Below are 25,927 nucleotides of genomic sequence, written 5' to 3' on the forward strand. Positions count from 1 at the left end.
GCTAAAATTAAAGCATGAGTCAAATTTTGGCTCGTATAGTGGAGAACATCCATATACAGTATACAAGGAAGTAGCTGGGTGAGTGCAAGATTGGAAACAAAGATAAATATTTCTACAACATAAAATGATTGTTGTCTTTAATGGCGCTCAACTACCTGAGAACTGAGACTCTTCCCACTGATTCATTTTCCTGCCATTTTTCATGAGTAAGAGGTGTTGTTCTTACATTTAATAGTCACATGCAGAGGCCTGCATGTATGTGCAGTATCAGTGTGTACATGAAACAAGAAAATGAAAGTATGCAGCTACTTGTAAATGATCTGGTTTTGTTAGGCTCCAAGATGTCTGGTCCATTATCTTCTATGTTTAATGACCAAAATCAACAACTTCATTAGGTATAGCTGGTCAGCTGCTTGTTGTGAAACTCAGTGCCTTTAAGATATAGATTACCTGATTATTATTATTATTATTATTATTATTATTATTATTATTTTAATTATAGAGGTTAATTTATAGAGGTAGCCCCACTGAGTCTCAATGTCTCATTTACTAGCAAGACCTGTTTCAGACAAACATATTAAAATTACAATGAAGTTCAAACAGCATGGGGAAGAAAGGTGATTTAAGTGACTGAATTTAGCATGTTTGTTGATGTTAGATGGGCTGGTCTCAGTATATTAAAAACTGCTGATTTACTGGGATTTTCCTGCACAACCACCACTATAGAACAGTTAAACTGTCAAATTTTATATTCTGGGTCACATATAGCACATTTTGAGTTTAAGTGGGCCGGACCAGTGAAAGTGCCCCTTCAGTCAGTGTAAAGAAATTTAATTAAACCTTTATTATAGTTCAGAAATAGCTCAGAAAAAGAAGCGCAGTTTCAACTGTGTGTCTCAGTTTTATTACATTATAAATATAAAAAGCATGAGAAGACCACACTGGAAGCGAGTCCTGTCAGTAAAGAACAGAAAACTGAGATTGCAGTTTAAAATTGGACAAATTGGAAAAATGTTTGCCTCATCTGACAAGTCTTAATTTCTGCTGCAATATTTAGACGGTTGGATGAGAATTTAGTGGAAACAACATGAAAACATTGATCTATCCTGCCTAGTATCAACAGTTCAGGCTTGTGGTGGCAGTGTAATATTTGGGGGGCATATTTTTTTGGCACACTTTGGTCCCTTAGTACCAACTGAGCATTGTTAAAAAAAACACCACAACCTACCTGAGCATTGTTACTGACCATGTGTATCCCTTTGTGACAACTTCTGTTAACTGCTTCCAGCAGGATAAAGCCCCATTTCACCAAACTCATATTTCAAACTGGTTTCTTGAGCATGACAATATGTTCACTGTACTCGAATTGCCACCAGATCTCAGTCCAACAGAGCACCTTTGTGGTGTGGTGAAACAGGAGATTGTCATCATGGATGTGTCATCTGACAAGTCTTCAGGAACTATGTGATGCTGTCATGTCAATATGGACCAAATGTTTTAAAGAAATATTTTCAGCACCTTGTTGAATCTGTGCCATGAAGTATTATGGTGGGCCTGAAAGCAAAAGGAGGTCTAACCCAGTGCTAGCAATGTGTAACTAATTAAGTAGCCATTGACTGTACATGCAACCAGCAGACTGACGGTTTTAGGATCCTGTTCATACAAACAAAGACACTATTTGGATTTAAACCAGTTTTCAGGTGGCAAATGAACATATAATGGTAATGCTGAGAATACTGTTGCATGGTGAGTGTATTCAGGTTTAAGCAGAGCTGTGTTTTTATTTTAGTTGTCTTGATTGACAGGCCTCTCTGACTGTAACACCTTGTCCTAACAGTTAACTTGTCATGCATCACCTCTGCCCAGCGTTTACACTGTTGCCCATATTTGGGTAATATGGCTTTAAATGTCAGACACGATGACAGCAAGTTAGAAACACAGCGAGTAACACATGCCAGCAAACTAGCAGTAATACACCTGTGCGCCCACATGCCTTTATACACACGCATTGAACCTATTACCCAGAGAAGAACAAAATTACTTCTGTCTTTTAGATTCCAGAGAAATATAAAACACAGACAGGGCAAACACAGACACATGCCTGTTAAAGTGTTTAGCAGAGCTCAGAGGAACCCAGAGCATAGTTCTGTTCTCTGTGGTGTGTGAAAGCAGCAGCCTTGTAATATAAAACACACACAAAACTATGCTGACAGACGTTAGTGCTTCTTGAAGTTCGTTTTCCTACTTTTTTTTTTTTCTTTTTTCAGGAAAGACTTGGATCCCCCTCCCCCAAACATGTTTCACAGTGGAAATGTCTGTTAAACAACTCAGTGCTGAAGAGTATTATCTATTGCTCCTCATAGTTTTTAGAAACTACAGTGGCTTGCAAAAGTATTCGGCCCCCTTGAACTTTTTCACATTTTGTCACATTACAGCCACAAACATGAATCAATTTTATTGGAATTCCACGTGAAAGACCAACACAAAGTGGTGTACACATGAGAAGTGGAACGAAAATCATACATGATTCCAAACATTTGTTACAAATAAATAACTGCAAAGCGGGGTGTGCGTAATTATTCAGCTCCCTGAGTCAATACTTTGTAGAACCACCTTTTGCTGCAATTACAGCTGCCAGTCTTTTAGGGCATGTCTCTACCAGCTTTGCACATCTAGAGACTGAAATCCTTGCCCATTCTTCTTTGCAAAACAGCTCCAGCTCAGTCAGGTTAGATGGACAGCGTTTGTGAACAGTAGTTTTCAGATCTTGCCACAGATTCTCGATTGGATTTAGATCTGGACTTTGACTGGGTCATTCTAACACATGGATATGTTTTGTTTTAAACCATTCCATTGTTGCCCTGGCTTCATGTTTAGGGTCGTTGTCCTGCTGGAAGGCGAACCTCCGCCCCAGTCTCAAGTCTTTTGCAGATTCCAAGATGTTTTCTTCCAAGATTGCCCTGTATTTGGCTCCATCCATCTTCCCATCAACTCTGACCAGCTTCCCTGTCCCTGCTGAAGAGAAGCACCCCCAGAGCATGATGCTGCCACCACCATATTTGACAGTGGGGATGGTGTGTTCAGAGTGATGTGTAGTGTTATTTTTCCGCCACAAATAGCGCTTTGCATTTTGGCCACCAGAAAGTTCCATTTTGGTCTCATCTGACCAGAGCACCTTCTTCCACATGTTTGCTGTGTCCCCCACATGGCTTGTTGCAAACTGCAAATGGGACTTCTTATGGTTTTCTGTTAACAATGACTTTCTTCTTGCCACTCTTCCATAAAGGCCAACTTTGTGCAGTGCACGACTAATAGTTGTCCTATGGACAGATTCCCCCACCTGAGCTGTAGATCTCTGCAGCTTGTCCAGAGTCACCATGGGCCTCTTGGCTGCATTTCTGATCAGCGCTCTCCTTGTTCGGTCTGTGAGTTTAGGTGGACGGCCTTGTCTTGGTAGGTTTACAGTTGTGCCATACTCCTTCCATTTCTGAATGATCGCTTGAACAGTGCTCTGTGGGATGTTCAAGGCTTGGGAAATCTTTTTGTAGCCTAAGCCTGCTTTAAATTTCTCAATAACTATCCCTGACCTGTCTGGTGTCTAAATCCAATCGAGAATCTGTGGCAAGATCTGAAAACTGCTGTTCACAAACGCTGTCCATCTAACCTGACTGAGCTGGAGCTGTTTTGCAAAGAAGAATGGGCAAGGATTTCAGTCTCTAGATGTGCAAAGCTGGTAGAGACATACCCTAAAAGACTGGCAGCTGTAATTGCAGCAAAAGGTGATTCTACAAAGTATTGACTCAGGGGGTTGAATAATTACGCACACCCCACTTTTCAGTTATTTATTTGTAAAAAATGTTTGGAATCATGTATGATTTTCGTTCCACTTCTCATGTGTGCACCACTTTGTGTTGGTCTTTCACGTGGAATTCCAATAAAATTGATTCATGTTTGTGGCTGTAATGTGACAAAATGTGGAAAAGTTCAAGGGCGCCGAATACTTTTGCAAGCCACTGTATACCCTTATGCCTGTGATGAAGTAGCTCTCTCTAGACTGGGAATTTCCCTTATCCATCTTAGGCAGTCAAATATTTATGCTTGAGCATTACAAGACTGAGGTTAAGTGAAGGGTTACACTTGGGGTCAGACCCTGACAGTCCTGGAGAAAAATGGGATAGCCTGTCTTATGAAATACTGCAGTCATCCACCAACTCTCTGCAACCTGCTGAGCTCAATCAGTAATATGATTTGGGGGATTTTCCCATGCTCTTATTTCTTTCATCTTAAACATACCATCTGAATTTTTTCTGTTTATCTGCTGGGGAATTCATTTAGAGCAGCAGACATTCACTCATTTTTCACACAGGCCTGAGATTTTTCTCACCTTACACACAGTTACCATAGTCTGTCAAGGCCCACGCTGTGACTAGTTATATTGCTGTGGGTGTGCGTCCATTTAAATCTGTGTCATGTTGTCTTGTCTTTTATTTTTCTCTATAGGATGATTTTAGTCATTTTGTTTTCTCGTTTTTATGTTTGTTTCTCCTATAGGATGGCCTCACTTCCTTGCTGTTGGCAGCCAAACACAGTCATGCAGAAGTATGCAGCACTTTGCTCGACTTTGGTTCTGAAATCAACACTTCTGACAACAGTGGCAGGTATACAAAACAAAAAAACAACAAAAAAAAGACCCCAACAAAGTCGACACACAATAAGACACAGGGAAAAAATTACAAATAAATTGTTGCTCATTGTAGGATATTTGATTGATGTTGAAGTGGTGATCAGTATGCTGTGTTGTCTGTGTTGTAGGACGGCCTTGATGCTCGCAACCGAGTCCAATGCAGTATCTGTTGTTGAAGTGTTGGTTCAGAGAGGAGCAGACTTGTCAGCTGTAGATGCAGAAGGCCATGAGGTTTTACATTACGCTAAGGTCTCAGGCAGCTCTGAAACCAAAACTGCCCTTTCAGCTGCACTAAACAAGCATCAGGTCTCAGGTAAGAGTTGTGCATAAACACAAACCTACAGTTCAGAGAAAGATAGGAAGTGAGTGCAGGTGGCTTTATGCAAGTGTTGAGGAAGTATTCAGTAAAGGTTTGTATGTAAATTTTGCGGACAATGTCACTCAGGCTGCGGTAGGCAGGCATATTTGTTTTTAGTTTTTTCCCCCTCCCCCCTTAAGGGCATTGCAGTGAACCAGTACATTTCCAGGGAAACTTACTCTGTACCTAATCTCAGTCTTAACCCTAACCAAAAACAATGTGAGATCCAGTCTTAATGCTTTCAGGGTTTTTTTGCCCTCCCAAAACCTGATCAGTGCCAATAAAAACACACATACTGCCCCTGTGAGACAGAGATCCATACTGCTCTGGGTTCAACACAAGTTAACACTGCCACCTGCAGTTGGTTTCCTGTTACTGTTGAATTTTTCTTAGATGTTTAGTGTGTTGTACCTAACAATACCTTTCCATCTTTTTTGGCAGATACGAAGTCTCCTAAAAGTCCCCAGGTAAGATATCGACCATCAAAAGTACTAAAACATGTGAAATTCCACAGCAGATGACAGTGAATAAACATTTTAGCACTGCCAACTGATTTATAGAATTAGGAAGTAAAATAAGGAATAAAACCAACTTCAGACTAATTTCAGTTTCATAGCTACAAATAATATAGTTCAGTTTCTCTCATATGTTAGTGTCATAATTCCGAGCTTTGAAAAAAAAAACTTTAATTGCTGTTTTTGAAAAAGAAACCTTAATTCTTACTGTAGCACCCACCGATTGACTCCTCTTACTAACCAGCACTGAATCCCACTTTTCTTTCTCTTTTTTTGGTCACCTTCCCTCTCTGCCTCTTTTGCTGGCTCTTCAGCATGATCAAGTAGCTAAGATAAGTGATGAACGGATCATAACTCCCAAAAAACGAAAAGCACCTCCACCTCCCATTAGCCCACCTCAGGTAAATGCATGTGTCTATGTCTGGCAGCTTGTACCAGTGTGCCACTCTCCATATTAATATCAATGCATGTTTGTAGTGTATTCATACAAAGTAATATAAGAACAAAATCAGCGATTGCTTATTTACATACTATCTGTAAAGGTCTCTTCGACAAACTATTAACTGATTTCTGGTGAGAAAATATCAGCCAAATTTTTCTGTTGATGTGCATGTATAATCACTGGCCACTTTATTAGGTACAGCTTTCTAGTACTGGGTTGGAGCCTCTTTTGACTTCAGAACTGCCACAAGTCTCCATGGCAGATTTAATTAGGGGCTGGAAACATTCCTCAGAGATTTTGGTCCATATTGGCATGTTAGCATCAGATGTCCATAATGCAAGTCTCCCATTTCACCACATCCTGAAGAGCTGGTGACATTGGAGGTCATTTGAGTACCCTGTATTCCTTGTCATGTTCAAGAAACCAGTTTGAGATTGTTTCAGCTTTGTGGTGTGGCATGTTATGCTAGAGGACATGGTTAGCAACAATACCCAGGTATTAAGTGATGCTAAGTTGTTAGTAATAGGTGCAAAGTAAAAAAAAGAATATATGCCAAGCATCAGATTCTCCATTCTCATGTTCAGTTTGAACTTATTACACATGCGGACTGTCTGGACACAAGGCAGGATGGATCCATGCTTTCATCATGCTTACTCACAATTTTGACCCTGCTATCTGAATCTTGCAGCAGAAATCAATACTCATTAGACAAGGCCACATTTTTTCCAGTCTTCTATTGTCTAATTTTGATGAGTCTGTGCCAATCAAAAGCCTCGCGTTCCTGTTCTTGGAGGATTTGGAGATGTTCTTCTGCAAGCCTCGATCGTATCAAGTGGTTATTTGAGTTACTGCTGTCTTCCTATTGGCTTAACGCAGTCCAGCAATGCTTCTCAGTTATCTAGCATCAGCAAGTAATTTTCACCCAGAGAACTACTGCTCACTGGATATTTTATCCCTTTCTGACCATTTTCTGTAAACCCTAGAGATGTTTTTTGTAGGAAAACCCATTAGATCAGCAGTTTCTTTAATAATCAGAAATTCTGTTACTCAGTTTGAACTTCAGCAGGTTGTCTTGACCAAGTATACATGCTTATATGTATTGAGTTGATGTCATGTGATTCGCTGATTAGGTATTTAGTATTAGGTATACTGAGCAGTTTAACAGGTAACCTATTAACGTGGCCAGTGTGTATATTTTATGCACTGACATAATTTATGTTATTTTAGTTGTTTAGTAAAACATTTCAAGTAAGTTATGTTATACATATGGGTTCAAAGTGCACACCATCAGCTTTAATTGTAAGGTTTTTGTATCCAAATTCAATTAAAAGTTTAGCGATTACAACTCTTTTAGCATTTAATATCTCTCTCTCTCTTTTTTTTTATTTTTATTTTTTATTAAGAGGCCAAAGGAAAAAATTGTGGAAAGTGTGGCGTTTGCATTTGCAAGCTGTTTCTATAAACAGTCAGTGCAGTACAGGACATCCTTAGGGATTGTAAAATGTCTGAGAGATGGTAGCGACATTAAAAGTGGACAAATCAATGATAGTAATTTATCAGGAAAATTAATGCAACAATCCTCCTTTAGAGCTCTGGACCCTCTTCCCCTTCAATTGTTACATCTACTGGCACTCCAGCATCCAACAAAAGTGACACTCCTAAAAGATTCAACTACAAGGTAACAGAAAAACACAAGGTATTAAAAAAGAAATATGAAAGTAAAAGCTGCATTAGCCTTTAGGCTTCCATTTTAAGTACTTGGGTAAATTCTTTCCATCAGCCTTCATGTGATGTTTTTTTTTCCTCCCAGTTTTTTCTGCCACTCGTCACTCCTTTCTCCTCCCCTTTTTTTCACAGGAAGATGAGATCAGAGGAACAGCATTGAAAGAGGAGGTTGACAAGGAGAGAAACATGCTGCTGGAAACAATCGAAGACCTGAAGCAAACGGTGGAGACGGTGACGGGTCCTGAGCTGGATACAAAGGTGACTAATATATAGTTGACAACACTTTGGTGCTTTATTTAAATTCCATATATGCAGGTTTTTAAACCGGGTGTATTGACTAGACCAAATTATCTGGAGAAAAATAATTAAATTAATAATAAGTATTAGCATGCCTTGTTCATGTGAGTACCCCACATAGAGTCAATATACTGCATTTATATGTATTTTATATGAAAGTTAATCTCTTTTCATGCATTTAGGAAAAACTTGAATCAGAGATGTTTGTGTTGTGCATATTTTTAACTGAATATTTTAACTTTAGATTAATCTTAAACAGTTTTCTACGTATAATATGTTTACAAAGAAGCCAGCCTGCTTTTGTAGTTTAGTGCTAAACAAACACAACAGCTTTTCAGCATTCTTGAAGGAGGTCTATACTAAGCTTAAGACGTGCCACGACTCGTGTTGTTTTTCAGTAGGCAGGTAGTGGTCCTTAGCGTTGTCTTTATGCCTCAGTCTGGTATGTGAATGTATGTGTGCGTATGTCCTGGCAGGCCGAGCAAAGTTTCACAGCGTCTGCTGCTCTGGTTTCTGTTCTGCAAGCCAAGATTATGGCTCTCACTTTGGAAAACCAGCAACTTGCAAGCAAACTTAAGGTATGTAACCCATTCATTCATGCTCAGGAGTTTAGCTATGAAATAAACAACCAAAAACAATCAACGAAACAACAGTAAACTGCTTGTTTAAGCCAGGTTACTACTGCAGATTGTTTAAAGTGATAGATTTTTAAAAAAATGTTTTCTGTTTTTTAACAAACCACAAATAATGTAGTAGAAGTAGAGAAAAACAGAAGCACAGAAGAAGTCGGCTTACAGTATTTCGGTGTTTGATCCTTTTATGCCCGGCGGGAAATCATGAAGATGATGAATGCCTCTTTACTGAGCGTGCTCGTTACACTTAGGAAATAGGAATGTGTCAGTTTAACTACAGATTACGTGACATTTGTTTGTGATTTAAGCCGGAGCCTGAAAAGCTTACGAAGACGATTGCGGTGGTTTTTGAAAGCGTTTAAGACTTCGAACAACAGGATTCAGTTTACAAGTATACTATTGTTTTGTTCCGTTTTTCACATTAATAAACACACAGAATAATTACACTTTTGTTTGTGTTTCCATTCTAAGTTTTGTCCTAGAGCTTATTTAAAGCATATTAAAAAGGTAATAACTTGTGTACTCTTTATGGTTAGCTGAATGCCTGGGAGCACTAGGAAAACTGCAGAAAAACTCAGCCTAACAACAACAACAGGATTACCAGCAAACTGCACATTCTTAAAAGAAGGCAACCTATAGTGTGCATATGCATCAGTGCAATGACCTTACTGGCTTATGTGTCACGTGCAACGGTGTGTGTTTATTTCTGGTAACCAAAACGTAGTCCAACTTTTACATGTTTTAATTTAATGTTACTTTTAAACGTAATATTACTCAACACTGGTTTCTGTTTAACCTTCTAACCTTCTCTTTGATATTTGGGCTGATTGGGACCCAATGAGTGTAAAAACAAAGAATCACCAGATTTTTTATTTTTTTTTACCTGATTTTTTGTTCCTAAGAAAAACGAGAGCCACATATGAGGATATTCGTTTAAAATTTTGATAAAACAGTAGCAGTATAATGTCCTCATAAGTGGATATCAGGCCCTAGTAGAGCAAAATTAAATATTTTGGTCTAAATAACTCAAAATGTGATGTTCACATATGTGGACGCCAGGTCCTAGGAGGTTAAATAAATAAAGCTGACACTCTAATTATCCCTCCTGTCCTCCCTTAATGCTGCTAAGTGTTGCTCAGTACACTTGAGTAAATGAGCAATAATCCATTTGTGTAATATCTTATATTTAATTGTTAATTTAGTGGGTGTGTGCATTATTAATTAATCTGCCAATCCTGATCAAATTAAACAGTTGACCCAGCTTTGTGGTATTTTCATAAAGTGACTGTGCCCTAAAATTGTGTAAATGTGGCTGAGATTGAATCCACCAGATTGTGTGATAAAAAGAAAACATGGCCACTGGCTGTGGGTTGTAGTAAGAAGTGCCCTAAGTGTTCAGTAAGAATAGAAAAGTGAAAGTTTATAGTGTATTTTCATATTCATATAATTTTTTTTATAAATATAAATTGGAAAAAATATTTTATATGAAAAATTTGACTCCTATTCTTAAGACACCCACAGCTATATAAATACTAGAGATGGACCAATCCGATATTATGTATCGTATGTGTCACGTGATAGAGCGGCTGTCTCTTCGAGACCTGTCGGCGGTCTGGTGGAGCATTTGGAGCCTCACTACATGCTTCCAAACCGCGGCATTTAATTTCGAAGAAAACTATCCCAGAGAAGTAAAGCAAATGTGTATAAGTTCATCTCTGAATGTTTGAATAGTATTTCCGCGTTAAGCTAAACAACTGATATTTGGAGCCACAGCTGGACTGGCCATCGGAGTTTCATATTGAGGAGAAAAGGAATCGATTTGTCTCGTACTTCAGCTAGAATGGAAAAAAGACACAAAGCTGGAGTTATTCTGTTTTTGCTGCACAGCTGCTTCTTCTTCTCTCATTCTCTCCCCCTTCCTCCCCTGTTGCTACTTCAACCATGAAACTGATCAATGATCAGCTGGTCGGCTTTTCTGTCGCAAGTCCCGTTTTTCTTGTTTGTTTATCGCCCACTTTGCGCCAGAAAGAGGAGACCAGCGGATAAACAACAGTAGCACGTTTAAGCGTGGTCAGCTGTTGTTAGAATTGATTTAATATTACTTTCTAGTATTCGCTGGTGTTTGCTGGAGCCACGGCTGTAAAAGCTACTGCTCATTATATCGGTTTGGATATGTGGTGAGAGGGAAACATGAAGATGAAACCAGGAGATGTCCTGATGTTACTGAATCATCAAAGCTGAACAGGTGATGGAGAAACAGGTTTACCTTTTAGGTGACAAGAATGAGTTGAAGGGAAGTTATGAACTGTTTCTGAGAGACAAATAACACCAGGATCCTTTTTTATGTAGCTGACAGCTGGTAACTGTGGAGGGGCGGGTCTAGCAAAGTTTTGCCAGGGGGGCTAGGCAGGGCATTAACAGGGAGAGGGGGGCACAAAAAATACTTTTCTTTGTTATTTCATTTAAAATGACTAACTTTTAATAAACAATTATCTGAATCTTACAACCAAAGTGGTCATCTGATTAAATGTCTAGAAATCCATAATTGTATACAAGTCTAATAATAATAATAATGGGATTTATATAGCGCTTTTCGGGGCCCTCAAAGCGCTTTACAATACCACTATTCATTCACTCTCACATTCACACACTGGTGGAGGCAGCTACAGTTGTAGCCACAGCTGCCCTGGGGCAGACTGACAGAAGCGAGGCTGCCATATCGCGCCATCGGCCCCTCTGGCCAACACCAGTAGGCGGTAGGGTCTTGTCCAAGGACACAACGACCAGGACAGAGAGCCCAGGGATCGAACCGGCGACCTTCCGGTTACAGATGCGATTCCCAACCCCCTGAGCCACGGTCGCCCCTAATATATACCCTAGTAAGCTATAGTACTTTTTCATTTGGGAAGGTACCATCTGTGCAGTCTGCAATTGAAGAATTGAAGAAAGATGTTGAATCTATTTAATTATTACAGAAAAATAACTGATTTCTGTGCATTTGTTTTACACTTACATTAAATTAAAGTTGATTACGTCGATTAAGCATCGTGAGGTGGGGGGTGGTTCCCTAATATTTTTGCTGGGAGTTGGCAACCCTGCTAGTTAGGTTGTTTAATATTTCTGCTAAGTACTCTTTAAAACACCAGAATAGGGAGGATGGTCCAGGTTTAAGTGCATTAGATTGATCAGTGTTGCTGAACTATGAAATATTTTGGGTGCAGTGTATTTTTTGCATACAGGTATAACAGAATAGCTTTAGTGTTGTTGTTTATTTAAACTTGAGTATGAACTTATAAAAAATGCAGCAAGATATTAAAAAACAGTTTTATTGATTACAAAATACACTATATCGGATTCATATCAGTATCGGCAGATATCCACATTTATGATATCGATATCAGACATAAAAAGTGGTATCGTGTCATGTCTAATAAATACCTCTGTTTTTTTCTTTGTAATTAATCAATCCAAGCGAATGTGAGAGAAAAACATAGCTGCAGTTTCATTACTGAGCTTTTTGTATTTCCAGCCTCACTCACTTTCATTCACTTTTGCCTGTTCCCTCATCCCACAGAAACATCCATCCCTCCAAGGAAATGAAAACCTGAAGGAGAGGAGTCGTCCAAACAGCATTGCCTCCAACTCATCTTTCCACTCTACCCAGGATGAGTTTGAGTCATTGCCTCAAGTCCCCTCCACCACTCAAGTAGAAGGGGAAGATCCAGGAGCTGACTCTGTGATACTGGAGGAAGACGAGAGGGAGAAACTACGAGGAGGAGGCGAAGAGGAGATCAGATTGTTAAGGCAGACATTAGAGAAAGTTCAGATAAAACTGCTTGAAACCAGGAAGGAAAACCAGTCGCTTCAGGCTCAGCTGAAGCCAGAGCGAAGCAGGGAAAGAGAGGACAATGAAAGCGAGAGAGGAAGAGAGAGAGAGCTGATGGAGAGTCTAGCAGAGCTGCAAGCCAAGCTGACTGACACTCAGGAGAGATACCACCAAGCTGTGGAGGAAGTGGAGAATCTGAGAGTACAGGTGGGAACGAGAGAACGAGAGAGCCAGAGGCTTACATCATCCACACTTGAACATGAAGTAACGCAGCTAAAGGCCCAGCTCGCCCAATCAGAGTCAGAGGTAGATAAAGCAACACAACATATCAAACGTCTGGAAGAGGCACTGAAGAAGACGGAGGATGATAGAGAGCGCGCTAAAGAGAAAGAACAGAGGGCAGCACAACTTGAGGAGCTGTACAAGGAGGCACAGGAGGAAGTCAGGGTGCTCCAGGTAAATGCAGGGTTCTTCTATATGAACAAAATTGATTTGTCCAACCTTTGTAGTCTGTTTCATCTCTGCTTGAGGCTGACAATTCAAGATTTAGTTGATATCAGAGGAGCAGAGTTTTTTTTTTTTTTTTCTTTAGACTGCTTTTTAAAATGCAGTTCGCCACATATCATTCATCTTTATGGCCTGCAATTTATCCCCTTTCTGTTGCTTAGGAGGCTCTAAAGGGCACAGTGCCTGTTGAATCTGCAGCCAAAGACTTTGAAGAGATGAAGGCTGCCCGAGATGAGGAAATCACTGGACTGCAGCTCCGCTGCAGGGAACTTTCACGCTCCTACAGTGAAACCAAAAATCAGCTCAATGCCACTCAGAAACAGCTGGCTGAAGCTCAAGCTGAGAAGAGTACCTCCCCCTCTCCAACTTTGGAACAACAGGTGCAGGTGTTAAACAGTAAGGTGGAGGAGCTGCAGAGGCTGCTAGCTGAGGCTGAGAAGAAATATTCATCTGCTCAAGAGGAGATTTCACTACTGAGGAAGGCGGCAGAGGTTCAGGCACAGAGCTCCGTGGCTCTTGCTGATCAAATGCAGGTGATGTCGTCTCTGGGTAATGCGATCAAAGAGCTGGAAAATGAGGTGGAAGCCTTGAAAGAGGAGCTACATCAAAAGACCACGCAGGTGGAGGCTCTTCAACACAGGTGAGTGAAAAATAGCAACACAAACACAAAACTAAATATGTCAAATTTTGATGATGAACATGTTTCCTATTTTTTACTGAGCTCCACCTTGGTTGGCTACAACAAAAATCTTACTTATACATTGACGCACCTGTATAAATAACCTTTTGGATAATGTGAAATGATAACAAGTAAAAGAACCTAATATTGTACTAATGATTATCAGTAAATGAGTATAAAATTAAGGCACAGACTATATATAAAAGAAGGATGCACATAGTGTACCACAAAATCACCGATAGGTCTTGTGGTGTAGCAGCCTCAAGTTTAGCATAATGATGCCAAAAGTGATCATAATGAGGTAATAGAGTGCTAGTATTAGTGTTATCAGCTAATACTAATTGGCTTGTTTAGGAATGTATATCTGTAGAATGGCAAGTTAATGAAAGAAAAAAACAAGCTGACTAATCTTGATTGTTAGAGAAATACATTTATCTCATTTTTTTTAAAATATGAAAATGAAAAAAATAAAAGATATTAAAATATATTCACATCAATTACAGGGTTACTGGGTTTATCCATTTCCATTAAATGTTCCTCCCTGCTAGAATAAAATGTACTTCTATTTACTACCATGTGTCCCCTTCACAAACAGGCTGACAGCTGAGAAGGATGTCACCCCAGATGACTCAGTCTCCCGCGTGGAGCATGACACAGTGCGGGAGCAGCTGGAAGGTGAAGTGAACCATCTGACACACCTCCTCCAGGAGGCCCTCAGGAAGCAGGATGAGATGGCCCTGGAGGCTGCTGATGCCTGGCAGAAGGTGGGAGGATAGGCAAAAACAACATATCCACTTTCCAAAGGCTCTTTTCTCTCTAACATTTAGTACTATCTATTCTTAACACTTATCTTAACCGCTCATCCATCCATCAGGCACGGGATAATGGTGCAGAGCGAGAAGCCCTGCAGGAGCTAGTTATGTCAAAGGAGAAGGAGAACCAGACGCTGACCTCCAAACTGGCCGAGTCCCAGGATGCTGTGTGTCAGCTCAAACAGCTGGTGGAGAATCACACTGCATCAGAGAGAGAAAAGAACAAGAGGGTCAGTAAGGAAATGGCAGCTAAAAGTATTTTCATTTCACGGTGAACTTGTTCAACTTGTTCTATCTTGTTGTAGATAGATGACCTGTCTCGAGAGGTGGTGAAACTGAAGGATGCCTTAAACAGCCTATCACAGCTCTCCTACAGCTCCTGCTCCCCCTCCAAACGACAGCAGCAAAATCAGCAACTCGAGACGATGCAGCAGCAAATCAAACAACTGCAGTACCAGCTTGCTGTAAGATTTCTCATTAATAATTAGCGAATCGGTTTAAAAGCTCCACAAAGGTCACAGAAATGTTCCCTTAAACTGCTTTTGTAATAAGTTACAGCACAATCTGTCACCACACACACACACACACACACACACACACACACACACACACACACACACACACGTATAACAGCCAAAGCACAGCCATGGAAACAGCCACATTCCCAGGTTTGCCACCCCCAGGCTTCAGTTATAATCAGAGAGATCTGATGAGCTTATTCCTTACTGGAGTCACAACAGTGCAACCTTCTGGGGGCTCTGTAAATTACTTACACTAGCTTTGATATAAATAAAGTACAGTTGTTAAGTTTGGGTTTTCCTCATGTCTTTTTAGGAGTCAAAGAAGCAACACAGTGAAGTAGTGTCAGTTTACAGAATGCACCTCCTCTATGCTGTTCAGGTAAGTCCATCCATTTGTTTATGTCTTCTTGGACTACAGCTTAATGATGTTCACTTTTAAGGGATCAGGTCACCCTAACTAACTTTAAGTCAGGCATTCAGATACTTTTGTTTGTGATTCGTTGGAAGGTTTTTCAAATGAATGTCACTTAATATTATCCGCCTAGTAATCACTTTAGCAGTTGTTTTCTTTATTTTTAGTCAGTTGACTAACTGACCGTCTGTCTTGGACCTTTAGGGTCAGATGGACGAGGACGTCCAGAAAGCCTTGAAGCAGATCCTGATGATGTGCAAGATGCCAAGCCAAGCCAACGAAGCCTCCTGAGACAAGCAGGGAGTGCTTTACCAAAAGCATGTTGTCAGACACACGGTGCCTCTGGATGAAGCTTGAGGATTTGTTTATAAGGAACTGGTTTACAATCAGGTGTTCATTGCCTTTACCTAATGTCATTTTGACCCAGTTACCTAACCTACACCTGGTATCAACATGTCTAGGTAGCTTACTGTAATGTGAACGCACATGTAGTTGAAGTCGGCCGTGTCCTCCCAGCTCATCTTCTTGTTAATCACATCGCATGCACAATCAAGACAATGAGAGGCTGTTTTAATACCAGGATGAATGCAAACATTCATGGACCGGCTGTCAGGATCTAGATATAGTGTGCATGTTCATACCAGGTGGAATTGGGGCGTTAATGTTAGCATGTTTGTCAGGTCAGGGTTGTGCTCATCAGCTCACTGATAATTCAGATAAACAGAGGAACCAGGTGTTTATCGTGTGTGTACCAGCCAAATTTAAAGTGTGTACATGTTAACACTACACTGAAGATGTGCAGTAACCCTAAATCACATGCAGTTCCACACATGCACCCATCAGCCCAGTGAAAACAGTGAGTCCGTTTCTGTTCAAGTGTCTATTTTATAATACAGCAGTGTTAGTATTATCTGAGTTTGCTGTAAAATGTTAACTGTCCACAATTTCCCGATAGAATTAAAATCATTTGTGCTGTGTTAACAATTGCATGAGTCTTTGCTCTACAGCAGCTCAAAAATTGCTGGACTTGTATGTAGAAAAAGCAAAATGCTGTTTGATTTTTTCCTATCAGTTAAAAAAAAAAAATGTAAAAAAAATAATAATTATTGAGCCGTTTTACCCTGTCGTTTTTTTTTTTGTTTTTTTTTTAAATAACTGTACTTAAATGATAAGGGTTGATATCTTAGATGTCCTTGTTTTGTGTCAATGTTTTTCCTCGAATATAACAACGCACTATTGTTCCAGTGGCACCTGAATTAGAACATTTTCCTCTTAATATTATTATTATTATTATTTTTACATATGAGGGGTTAACTGTTTACTGTAGTAAAAAAGTAACAAATCTGAATTGTAACAAAAGTCCAGCAGTGGGCTGAATATTTTTGTCTTTCTGACACAGAGGGGGATAAGAGTTTTACTTTTTATATTCCCTCTACTCTTCTAAGAGTTGCAATCTCTTACATGAAAAGCATGTAAAATGTATTGCTTGATATCAGATGGTTGAGTTGTGTAAAAACAAAACACAAGTTCTCCTATCATGTGCCTGTAATCACACAGTATTTTTTTTTTTGGTTCTACAGCAGCTTCAACAGGATTCTTTGTACCATCTTTTAATTTATTTATCTTTACCAGAAATTGCATTTTTCTCCCCTTTCCCTCAGTTTGTAATACTGTTCTTTCTCTCAGTGCTCCTTTGTGTGTGTGCAGGAAAACACTGTACAGTGTACTCTATTGGACACTTTTAAAATGCACAACCCGTTCACTGTTTAACTGGAGTCATACTGAATTAAATTGTATCTAAGTGACTGACCTTTGTTTCTCACTGACCAGGTCTTTATCGCCCGTCTGAGAATTGTTTGATCGTATGCCTGTCTTCAGTTCTTCTCGTTTTCTCTAAGCCTTGACTGAAACGTTTTTACCAAGAAAGGGAAACAAAGAAGCAGCTTGTCCTGTTGGTTGTTTCTTTTCTAACACTTTTGTAGTAAAAAGAGAAACTTGTTTGACAACTGTATTTTATCCACATAATAAATTTTGAAGATACTGCACATTTATCTGTTTTCTGTTATGATTAAGAAAGAGTAGCATTTAACCAGAAAATGAGTGATGACTGAGTGCTTATAGCTAATAGGAAGGTAACAGTAAATCATATGATTGGGGATCATACATGAACACTACATAACACAATACATAATTGGTTTATTTATTAGGTACACACGTTCAACTGCTCAACAGGCATGTAGAAATGTCCGAGACGACCCCCTGAAGTTCAGAGAGTCCGAATGAGGAAGAAAGGTGATTTAAGTGATTTTGAATGTAGTATGGTGACTGATGCTGATCTACTGGGATTTCCCACACAACCATCTCTAGGGTTTATAGAGAAAAGTAACCTTTATTGAAATGGACTCCTACAATTTGCACAGACTTGCCAACACTGGACAACAGAAGATTAAAAAAATCATTGCCTGGTCTGAGGAGTCTTAATTTCTGCTATAAAATTTGCAAAGCAATGTCGTAATTTGGCGTAAACAACATGGAAAGATGGATCGATCCTGGCTTGTACCAACAATTCAGGGTGCTGGTTGTGGTTTAATGGTATGGGGGGATCACTTATTTACCTAACCCCACTACGTACCCAGAGAACCCATGCAGACACGGGAGAACACGCAAGCTCCACAGAAAGGTCTCAAACTCATGACCTTCTTACTGTGAGACAACAATGCTAACCATCATGCCACAGTGCTGCTACTGTGTGATTCTGTCATGTGAATATTCTATTAGCAAGGTGTACCTAATGAAGTGGTTGTTGAGTTGCACCTTCTTCAATAGTTGGTTTGCGTAGAAGTAGTAGTGAACTTGTACACCAGAACACTTTAAGGATCTGGCACTTTAGTCAGCAAGCACCTCTGGTAGAATCCCCCCCCCCCCCAAAAAAAAAAAAAAAAACCAAACAAAAAACCTCTGTATATGTGACTCGACTAACAGGATGCACTGGCCTCATAAGTATTTACCAGTATTTACCAACTTCAATATTCGCAGGCCACAATACTCCTCTGCAAACACCAAGTCATTCTAGCAAAATTAGATTTAACACACGTTTTGGATCCAACTTTGAGAGAATCAGCCACAAGGTTTCTTCATTCATCTCAGAGTCATTAAAACATGAACTCACACATATGCTTGGCAAAGATCACCAGCCAACAATTACTGGACAGGTAATGTATGACCACTAGATGGCGGCCATCACTAACACTAGATCTTTCATATCCTAATAGGTGGTTTTTACAAAGATATCTTTATCTAACAGGGGACAACCAAGTGAGATAAAATTTACAATGATACCCTGCAAAGCAGGCTGAGATCTCAACCAAACTGACCACTTTGTATGGAAAAGACTTTCAAACAACACCATCAAGAAACAAAAGGGAATGTCTTTTGGTGTTATATAACTTCAGTAGAGTTTTAAAGAGCATCTAGTGTATGTATGTGATATAGTGAGGCCATTTTGAATCACCATTAGATTGTTTTTTCCTAAAAACAAATCTCCACAAATCTCCACTTCAGAGTTTAATATATCAAGGGAATTAAAAAAAATAATCTAGGATGTATTGTTTGTTTTTCTGTTGGTTTAGGCCCACCAGCCTCCATGTCAACACTCTGTCCTCCTTCAATGTCCTCTCAGCTTTGGCTCTCAGAAGTCCTGCCAGTCTGACTCTTGAGTAATGTGTCTGCCATTCTGTTTCCTCTAACCGGTGGCACAACTACTTCGTTTCCTGCCCTGGCCCTGTGTTCTGCCCGCAGGCAAAGACACACTTCCACATGAGGATGCAAAAACACACACACCTCTGCCTTTACACGACAACTTCCTCTCAATCTTGCTTTCACACACGTTCTGTCCTCAGGCCTTGGGTGTTAGTGGGCCCTAATCCAGTTAGGACTCATGTTTGTCAAGCATCACAGCTGCAGAAAACTCTCCAAGTCTGGAGTCTGTGAGTGGCAGGATGAACTTGGCTAAAAGTTCGAGGCTATGGTTTATGATGAGTAGAGCCCAACTTTTACGAGTTTGTGTTTGGTTACTTGACTACAGTTCAACAGATTTTTCAGTTTTCCTGAAGCTTTAACTTTGAATAAAGACACCACAAAGGTAGATTTTTCTTTATCTGCTTATTCCAAAGACTCAAGTGTAGGTAAAGCAGGAAATAAAACATGAAATAATTAGATATATTTCAGGTATTTTACTGCCAAATGTGAAATCCTGCCAATGTTATTGCTGCTAATGGTTGCAGCTGTTTAAGTATGAAAATTTGCCATTTATTATTACTTATCTCATATGCTAAAACTGAAAAAAACTTTGAGTTTCATCCTTTTTAATAGTTGGTTTATTTAGGAAATAATCTGTTAATCTGCAATACTATCTTTATTTAAATACTCAAAACCAGAAGCTGTATTTTTGTGAAAAAAAAAAAAAGATATCAAAGTGTGATCATGGACGTTAATTTTGTCAGTTATGTTTCCATGCCTAAAACTCACTCTTTGACAATAAAAACACACCACTGTCATACTAAAATTTAAGAGGTTGAAAGATTCAGCCATGACACAGTAAATCTCTGGGGACCCAGGGGTGAACCGTGGGGAACTCCAAACCAAGTCTGGATATATTTTGAGCATGTGTTTACAACATAGTGTTCCTAACTATCTAGATTTCCTAAAACAAACAAATAAATAACAACTCTGTTTTGTGAAAAAGAGTTCAGAAGTGAGGAGACAGAGTAAAGCAAAAGGGAAGAAATCATACCAGAAGGTCAAAGCCCAGGAGAGGAAGGCCGTTGCTGAAGGAGCCCATTCAGGGAGGAAATGAGGCGAGTTTGTGGCCAAAAAAATACCAAAAAACCCAAGGAGAAGCAAGAGCAGCAGATCAAGAGGGACAAGTGTATATGTTGAATCACCAGGAGGATGACTAATCCACCACTGAGACTCTCTTCTGAAGTAGCGTACAAACTCGACTCAGCTGCCAAAGGCATGAGAGGAGCAGGCTAAGGAGAGGAAGCTGCTGATGAAGAGGTCAGCCCTCTTGTTAGTTTTCTTGACGACCATAACTTACTAGTGATTAAAAATGGCAGCAATAAAGTCGTGTATTTTGATCTTCCACCTTGTCACATTTTTTAAAATGTCCTCTGTTTTTTTGTTGATTTTTTTGCTGTTTGTTTAAACTCTGTATTTCCGGCTAATCAGGATTTGTGTTCTTAGTAAATATTGTTGAATGGCTTTTTGCTAACGTGCGTCATAACTCGCATGCTTGCTCTAAGAGAGCTGGCCTGTAATGTCAGCGTAAGTGTCGTGTATTTGTTTCTGTTGTTCTCCTACTTAATTATTTCCGAATATTTTCGGCTGGTAATAATGACATCTGGACCGGGACTCTTTTTGCCTGTCTTTGAACTGCTGTGAGTTTACAGAAAGATTTATTTACAGGCATTGTTGTGTCTGCTCGCCAGGTGCAAAACAGTCTGCCCTAATCAAATCTGATGCCGTGAGTGCTTAGAGGTTCTTCTGTCTGCTATCAACCTCTCTGCTTTGTGAAAATGCAGTGTTAAAGAGACAGGATGCACACAGTTTGTCGTCTGTACATGTAAAAGTGTGTGCAGAGCAACATTGCTGTATATATCTGTAATTTTACAGGGCTCAAAATATTGTGGTCAGTAATGTGTGTGTAAGCAGCACTGTTGCCTCACAGCAAGAAGGTCTGGGTTTGAATCCATCATCTGGCTGAGGCCTTTCTGTGTCTTCTTGCTCTCCTCATGTTTACATGGGTTCTCTGTTGGTACTCCGACTTCCTCCCACAGTTCAAAGACATGCAGTTAGTGGGGTTAGGTTAACTGGTGATTCTAAATTGCCTGTAGGTGTGAATGTGAGTGTGAATGGTTCGCTGTTGCTCTGTGTTAGCCCTATGACACACTGGAGAACTGTTCAGGGTGTATCCTGCCTCTTGCCCTATGGCAGCTGGGATAGGCTCCAGCCTTCCTGTGACCCTGAAAGCAACAATTAAGGGTGATTAAATGGGATTAAGCAGGCTCTTATGTTTAGCTTGGTACATATTTATCAGCATGTACTGTATATTAGCAGAGAAATAGTAATAATTAATAAAAAAAACGAACGAGTAAATAATAATCCAGGAAAAGGTCACCAACATGTAGCCACACATCTGAAAGCATATTGATTTGCTCCCCTGATATTTAAAGGCAAAGGTTAAAGGTATCTGATCAACAGTATGGGGATACTTTTATGTCTGGATTGGTCCTCAACTGTTCTAAACTCTACTGAGTGAAAAGAAAAACTGAACTTTAGCTTGACAAGCAAATTCTGACTCCTAACTTCACTATTTGCTTGTGTGCCTCCTGCTACATGGTTTGGCTCACTAACAGGCCCCAATAGCCCTTACAATTTCTCATTGACTGCAGTCTCCATGGACAGATTATTTTACTCCTAACAAAGAATATATTTTTATATATGCAACCAGAACAATGAAAATGAATAAGCGGTGCCAGGCATAGAGAACACCGATCATATCTTGTGTCTCTCTCAATCTCCTAGGAGTAATTTTAGTGATTGTCACCAACTGGCATTCAGCTTTAAAAAAAAGCTTGCAAAAACATAACACGAACATGGGATTTTAATTTGCTGCTAAAGCTGGCTGATGTAAAGTTTCAGATGGGGTCAAAAACTAACGAGGGTGGGGCTACGGTGATGGCTACATTCATTATTTGTACTGTCTATACATGTGGCACTGTTGTCCACCTATTCCAGGTTCTAATTGTAGTTTATGATTTGCTACATTTACTTTTATTAGAATCTCCTGACTGAATATCTTACAGCCATCTTCTACAGGCCTAGCAGAGCTTGCTAAATATACTAGTTTCCGGGGGAAAAAATAGAGCTATCTTCTCGGTGGATGCATTGTCTCCGTAAACAACTTATGCGACTCTACACCTCCAACAGATTGTTTATCTGTTGTTCATCTGCTGAGTTCAGTGACCAGCCATTCTATTGTGACATGTAGTTGTGTTAAGTGCCTCTCAGAAATGCTAGGCACAATTGGCTTTTGGCATCCGGCCTGTTATCAACAGTTAAAGGTTTCGGTATGTCAGTAATTTCGGCCATGATAACTACTTGCATGTTTTCAAGTCATCAGCGGCCTCGGTGAAAACCCCCAGAGTAATTCTCACTGATCCGTAGCTCTCTCTCTCTCGCTCTCTCTCTTTTTGGAAGAACATGGAGACCACAGGGGTGTTTACATGTGTATTTTAATGGGAGGTCTGATGGTAGTGAAATAAAACACGTCTGACATTTTTATGCATTTCAATCTGCTTTTTCGGTTCCAGTCCCAATTTTTCTGTCTTCACTTTACATCCTTCACCTAATTTTTTATCTCATTTATCTCCAACCTCCTCATTTTTCACATTTGCACCCCTGAGCCCTGCTGTACATCTCCACGGTTTGTCACTGCTGTGCGCCAACTTGCATTCCATCTAATACAACCGCATTTTATTGTCATATAATTAAGTGATGTGTGGAACATGTTTGCTGTGTTCAGCCACCAAGCCATCAAATGTTCTCAGTTTGTCTAACACAGGCTGGCCTTGAAATAAGACCCCGCAGCAGACGAATGGAGGGGCGTAAGAGACGCATGCAGCTTAATTGCTGCAAGATGTAACCTCGCCTGCAGCCCGCGGCCTACAAACACACTCGCACACATTTATGCATGTGAAAGCCAGCACAAACACACAAGCATGTGTGCAAGTAGAAAACACACTGAAGGAAACACAAACTGGTCTAAGTGTGTTACCAAGTGACAGCATGGCAACGGAGGAGGGGGTTCACATGCTTTCTTTTTTTTGTGGAAAAGCAAGGTTTTAATTCAACAAGAGGCCATCCTTTGATGGGGAACACTCAAAAGCACTTCTCTCTGAAACCAAACCAAACCCATCCAAAATCTACGTCGTGCATTTCCTTACGGCCATGTTTAATGGATAAAAGATGATATTAATGCAAAGATTCTTTGGAGTAGTCTCCTTTTGGCTCTTCATAAAAGCCCACAAAGCATTACTGAGTAGAAACGCTGACCAGTATGGGAGGGGATTGAGGCAGGAAAGAGGCCTGATTTGATCTTTAGCAGTTTTAAAAACCACAGGGATCCCCTCTAAATTAAGCCATTACAATATAACATTTCCAGGACAGCTGATACGGTGCAGCATGTGAACATTTAGTGCTGTCCCACGCCGATGAAAAACGATAAAGAATGTGTGACCATCATGTAGTTGCATAAAGAATCAATTGGGAAAGTTGGAAAAGCTGTTCACTGGAACATTTCCTATGGGGAGGAGAAAAACAAACAAACAAAAAACGTACATTTGAAGACTTGAAAAACATCATCTCGATTGTTGCTCCAGGCCGCACGCTAGAATGACATCACAAATTACGTCCTTGACTCTTTGGTTTCTTGCTCTCGGAGAAAAGCAAGTTGGGTCCCTTAAAAGGGGATTTTACAATGCTACACCATCTCTGGGCACGTCGATGATGTTCCCTGACATCATAGCGCTCACTGCGGTGGCAACCCAGGTCACTGAGGTACAATTACACTCACCACTATGGGAGACCGCAACACAGCAGACACAGAGAAGTTCAGCAGGAGGGTCCACCACGGAAACACTGCAAGCAGTGCATTGCGAGTGGTTATAGAAGCCATGGTTAAGTTACTGCAAACACAAGAAGAGCTACTGATAAGGTGCCTGTTCTGATTTAGCACTGAAGTTACATGAGAAGGAAGAAGATACCATTTACTGCGCTGTGTTTCAGGAAAACATAAGTCAGCTACCAGTTTGTGTATGCACAGTAAATATTCAAATATTGATAGTATTTAAGCCATAATCGTTGTGCTGCATCACAGATTAAACATGTTGTTTTCCTCTGAAATAGATGTGGGATAGTTGGATGAGTTCCCTGATCTGAGCAAGTTTTGGCTACAGATGCAACCCCTCGAGATATTTATTTCTGCATCTGATTTAGCACAGAATGATTGCAGCAATACAGTCTGGAGGTGGGGTAATAGCAGCGGGCAGAACAAGGCCTTTGATCAGACCATTTTCATGTTTATGTTTTACATTAAAGCATCTTACAAATATGTTAATAGTGAGTGTGTCCCAGGGCACCTACACTTTAAAACCAAACAAATCCTACAAGAGTATCACATGATCGTGTGTATGTCATGAAAAATGTGTGCAAATAAACTTTGGTAAGGAGCCACAACAACAGCAAAAAAAAAGGGAAAAAAAAGTGCAGCATGCTGTTTCAAATTGTAAAAGAGGACACAATTACAACATTTCTGTAACAACTATTAATTGAAAGCAGGAGAATCACCTTTTGAAGCCCATCGGCTGCTTTTCTCCAACGGGACTGTCAGCTTGTACGTGTCCCTTTAGTGTTCATCTATGCACTGACATTCTGGATGCCTGGTGATTTAATTGTCATGCTCTGCCCCGCCATTCTCACTCTAGACCAGGCTTCCCAGTTTCAGGTCCTCTCGCTCACTCCAGCCTCCACACATCAGGTTCTGATGAGTCTAACTGGAAACACGTGCTCCACGCTGGCTCCCCCGACAGATGGGACAATAATCATATTATTAATGACACAGAGAAAGAGAGAGAGAGAGAGAGAGAGGAAGAGAGGTAGGGTGGGGTGGGGTGGTGTTCAGGGTGGGGGGAGTGGAGGAGGAAAATCCACCCTCCTCAAAGGCTTTCTGGTCTTAAATAGCTCAACGCTGAGCTGCTGACGCTTCTGAGGAAGTTATTATAGGAAAAGAGCACCTCTGTGTTTGCATATGGAATATCCTCTCAATTTAACTCAGTGCTCACCAGGCTTAGCCCCGTGTCACTCATTATAAAGCAGCTGAACTCTGGATGGACCCTGGTTCATGCACTGACTTGGGAAAATGTGTGTGTTTCAAATATATGTAGCCTTCTTTGAACTTTTGTTGTAGAGCTCATCTATTTTTCAGTGAAATTACGTGTGTGCCTGAGAGAAATGACACTTGAATACAAATCGTTCTGTATCCACTTTGTAAATTCAAAGGGTCACTTTATTTGATCTCTTTCAAGTGGGTGGGGAAAGCAACAGAAAGTGAGCACACACGGCCAGCAGAGCGCACGGATGCTGTCAGATGGCTTAGCTGAGGAGGCAGCTAATGCACATGCTCTATTGGCCCGTAACATAGACATCTTTTAGCTGATGCTTCAGAGAGTGACTTTGGAAGGATTCAATAAAAGGACTGTCAGTGACAACTTTCTGTGCTGCAAATTAAAGACAAAAAAACATTTAAAACCTGCAGTTCCTCGATTGGCCACTTGAATTTGGCTCCAAAAGGGGCTATTTTTCAGACTCCAGTGTTACAATATCCAAATTTTAAGAAGAAACAACAAAAAACAAAAAGCAAAAACAAAAAATTTGTTATTTTATGCATAATTAGAGGC

General features: G+C 40.2%; 1 protein-coding gene across 2 annotated transcripts in view; it reads left to right on the top strand.

Annotated features, from left to right (window-relative positions):
* Positions 1-16,513, top strand: part of rai14 (retinoic acid induced 14) — a 58,740-nt gene extending 42,227 nt beyond the window's left edge. The window contains exons 8-21 of one of the 2 annotated variants that reach the window (XM_026174008.1): positions 4,552-4,658; positions 4,813-4,997; positions 5,484-5,509; positions 5,872-5,958; positions 7,588-7,677; positions 7,857-7,982; positions 8,498-8,599; positions 12,228-12,935; positions 13,148-13,626; positions 14,261-14,429; positions 14,540-14,707; positions 14,783-14,941; positions 15,312-15,377; positions 15,615-16,513. In XM_026174008.1, the coding sequence (XP_026029793.1) occupies positions 4,552-4,658; positions 4,813-4,997; positions 5,484-5,509; positions 5,872-5,958; positions 7,588-7,677; positions 7,857-7,982; positions 8,498-8,599; positions 12,228-12,935; positions 13,148-13,626; positions 14,261-14,429; positions 14,540-14,707; positions 14,783-14,941; positions 15,312-15,377; positions 15,615-15,701 (2,559 nt within the window). In that variant the 3' untranslated portion in view covers positions 15,702-16,513. The remainder of the gene's footprint in view (positions 1-4,551; positions 4,659-4,812; positions 4,998-5,483; positions 5,510-5,871; positions 5,959-7,587; positions 7,678-7,856; positions 7,983-8,497; positions 8,600-12,227; positions 12,936-13,147; positions 13,627-14,260; positions 14,430-14,539; positions 14,708-14,782; positions 14,942-15,311; positions 15,378-15,614) is intronic. The other variant, XM_026174009.1, reaches the window with a different exon arrangement.
* The last annotated feature ends 9,414 nt before the right edge of the window (positions 16,514-25,927 follow it).

This window comes from Astatotilapia calliptera, chromosome 7, assembly GCF_900246225.1.
Source record: "Astatotilapia calliptera chromosome 7, fAstCal1.2, whole genome shotgun sequence".
In the NCBI taxonomy this organism is placed as follows: Eukaryota; Metazoa; Chordata; class Actinopteri; order Cichliformes; family Cichlidae; genus Astatotilapia; species Astatotilapia calliptera.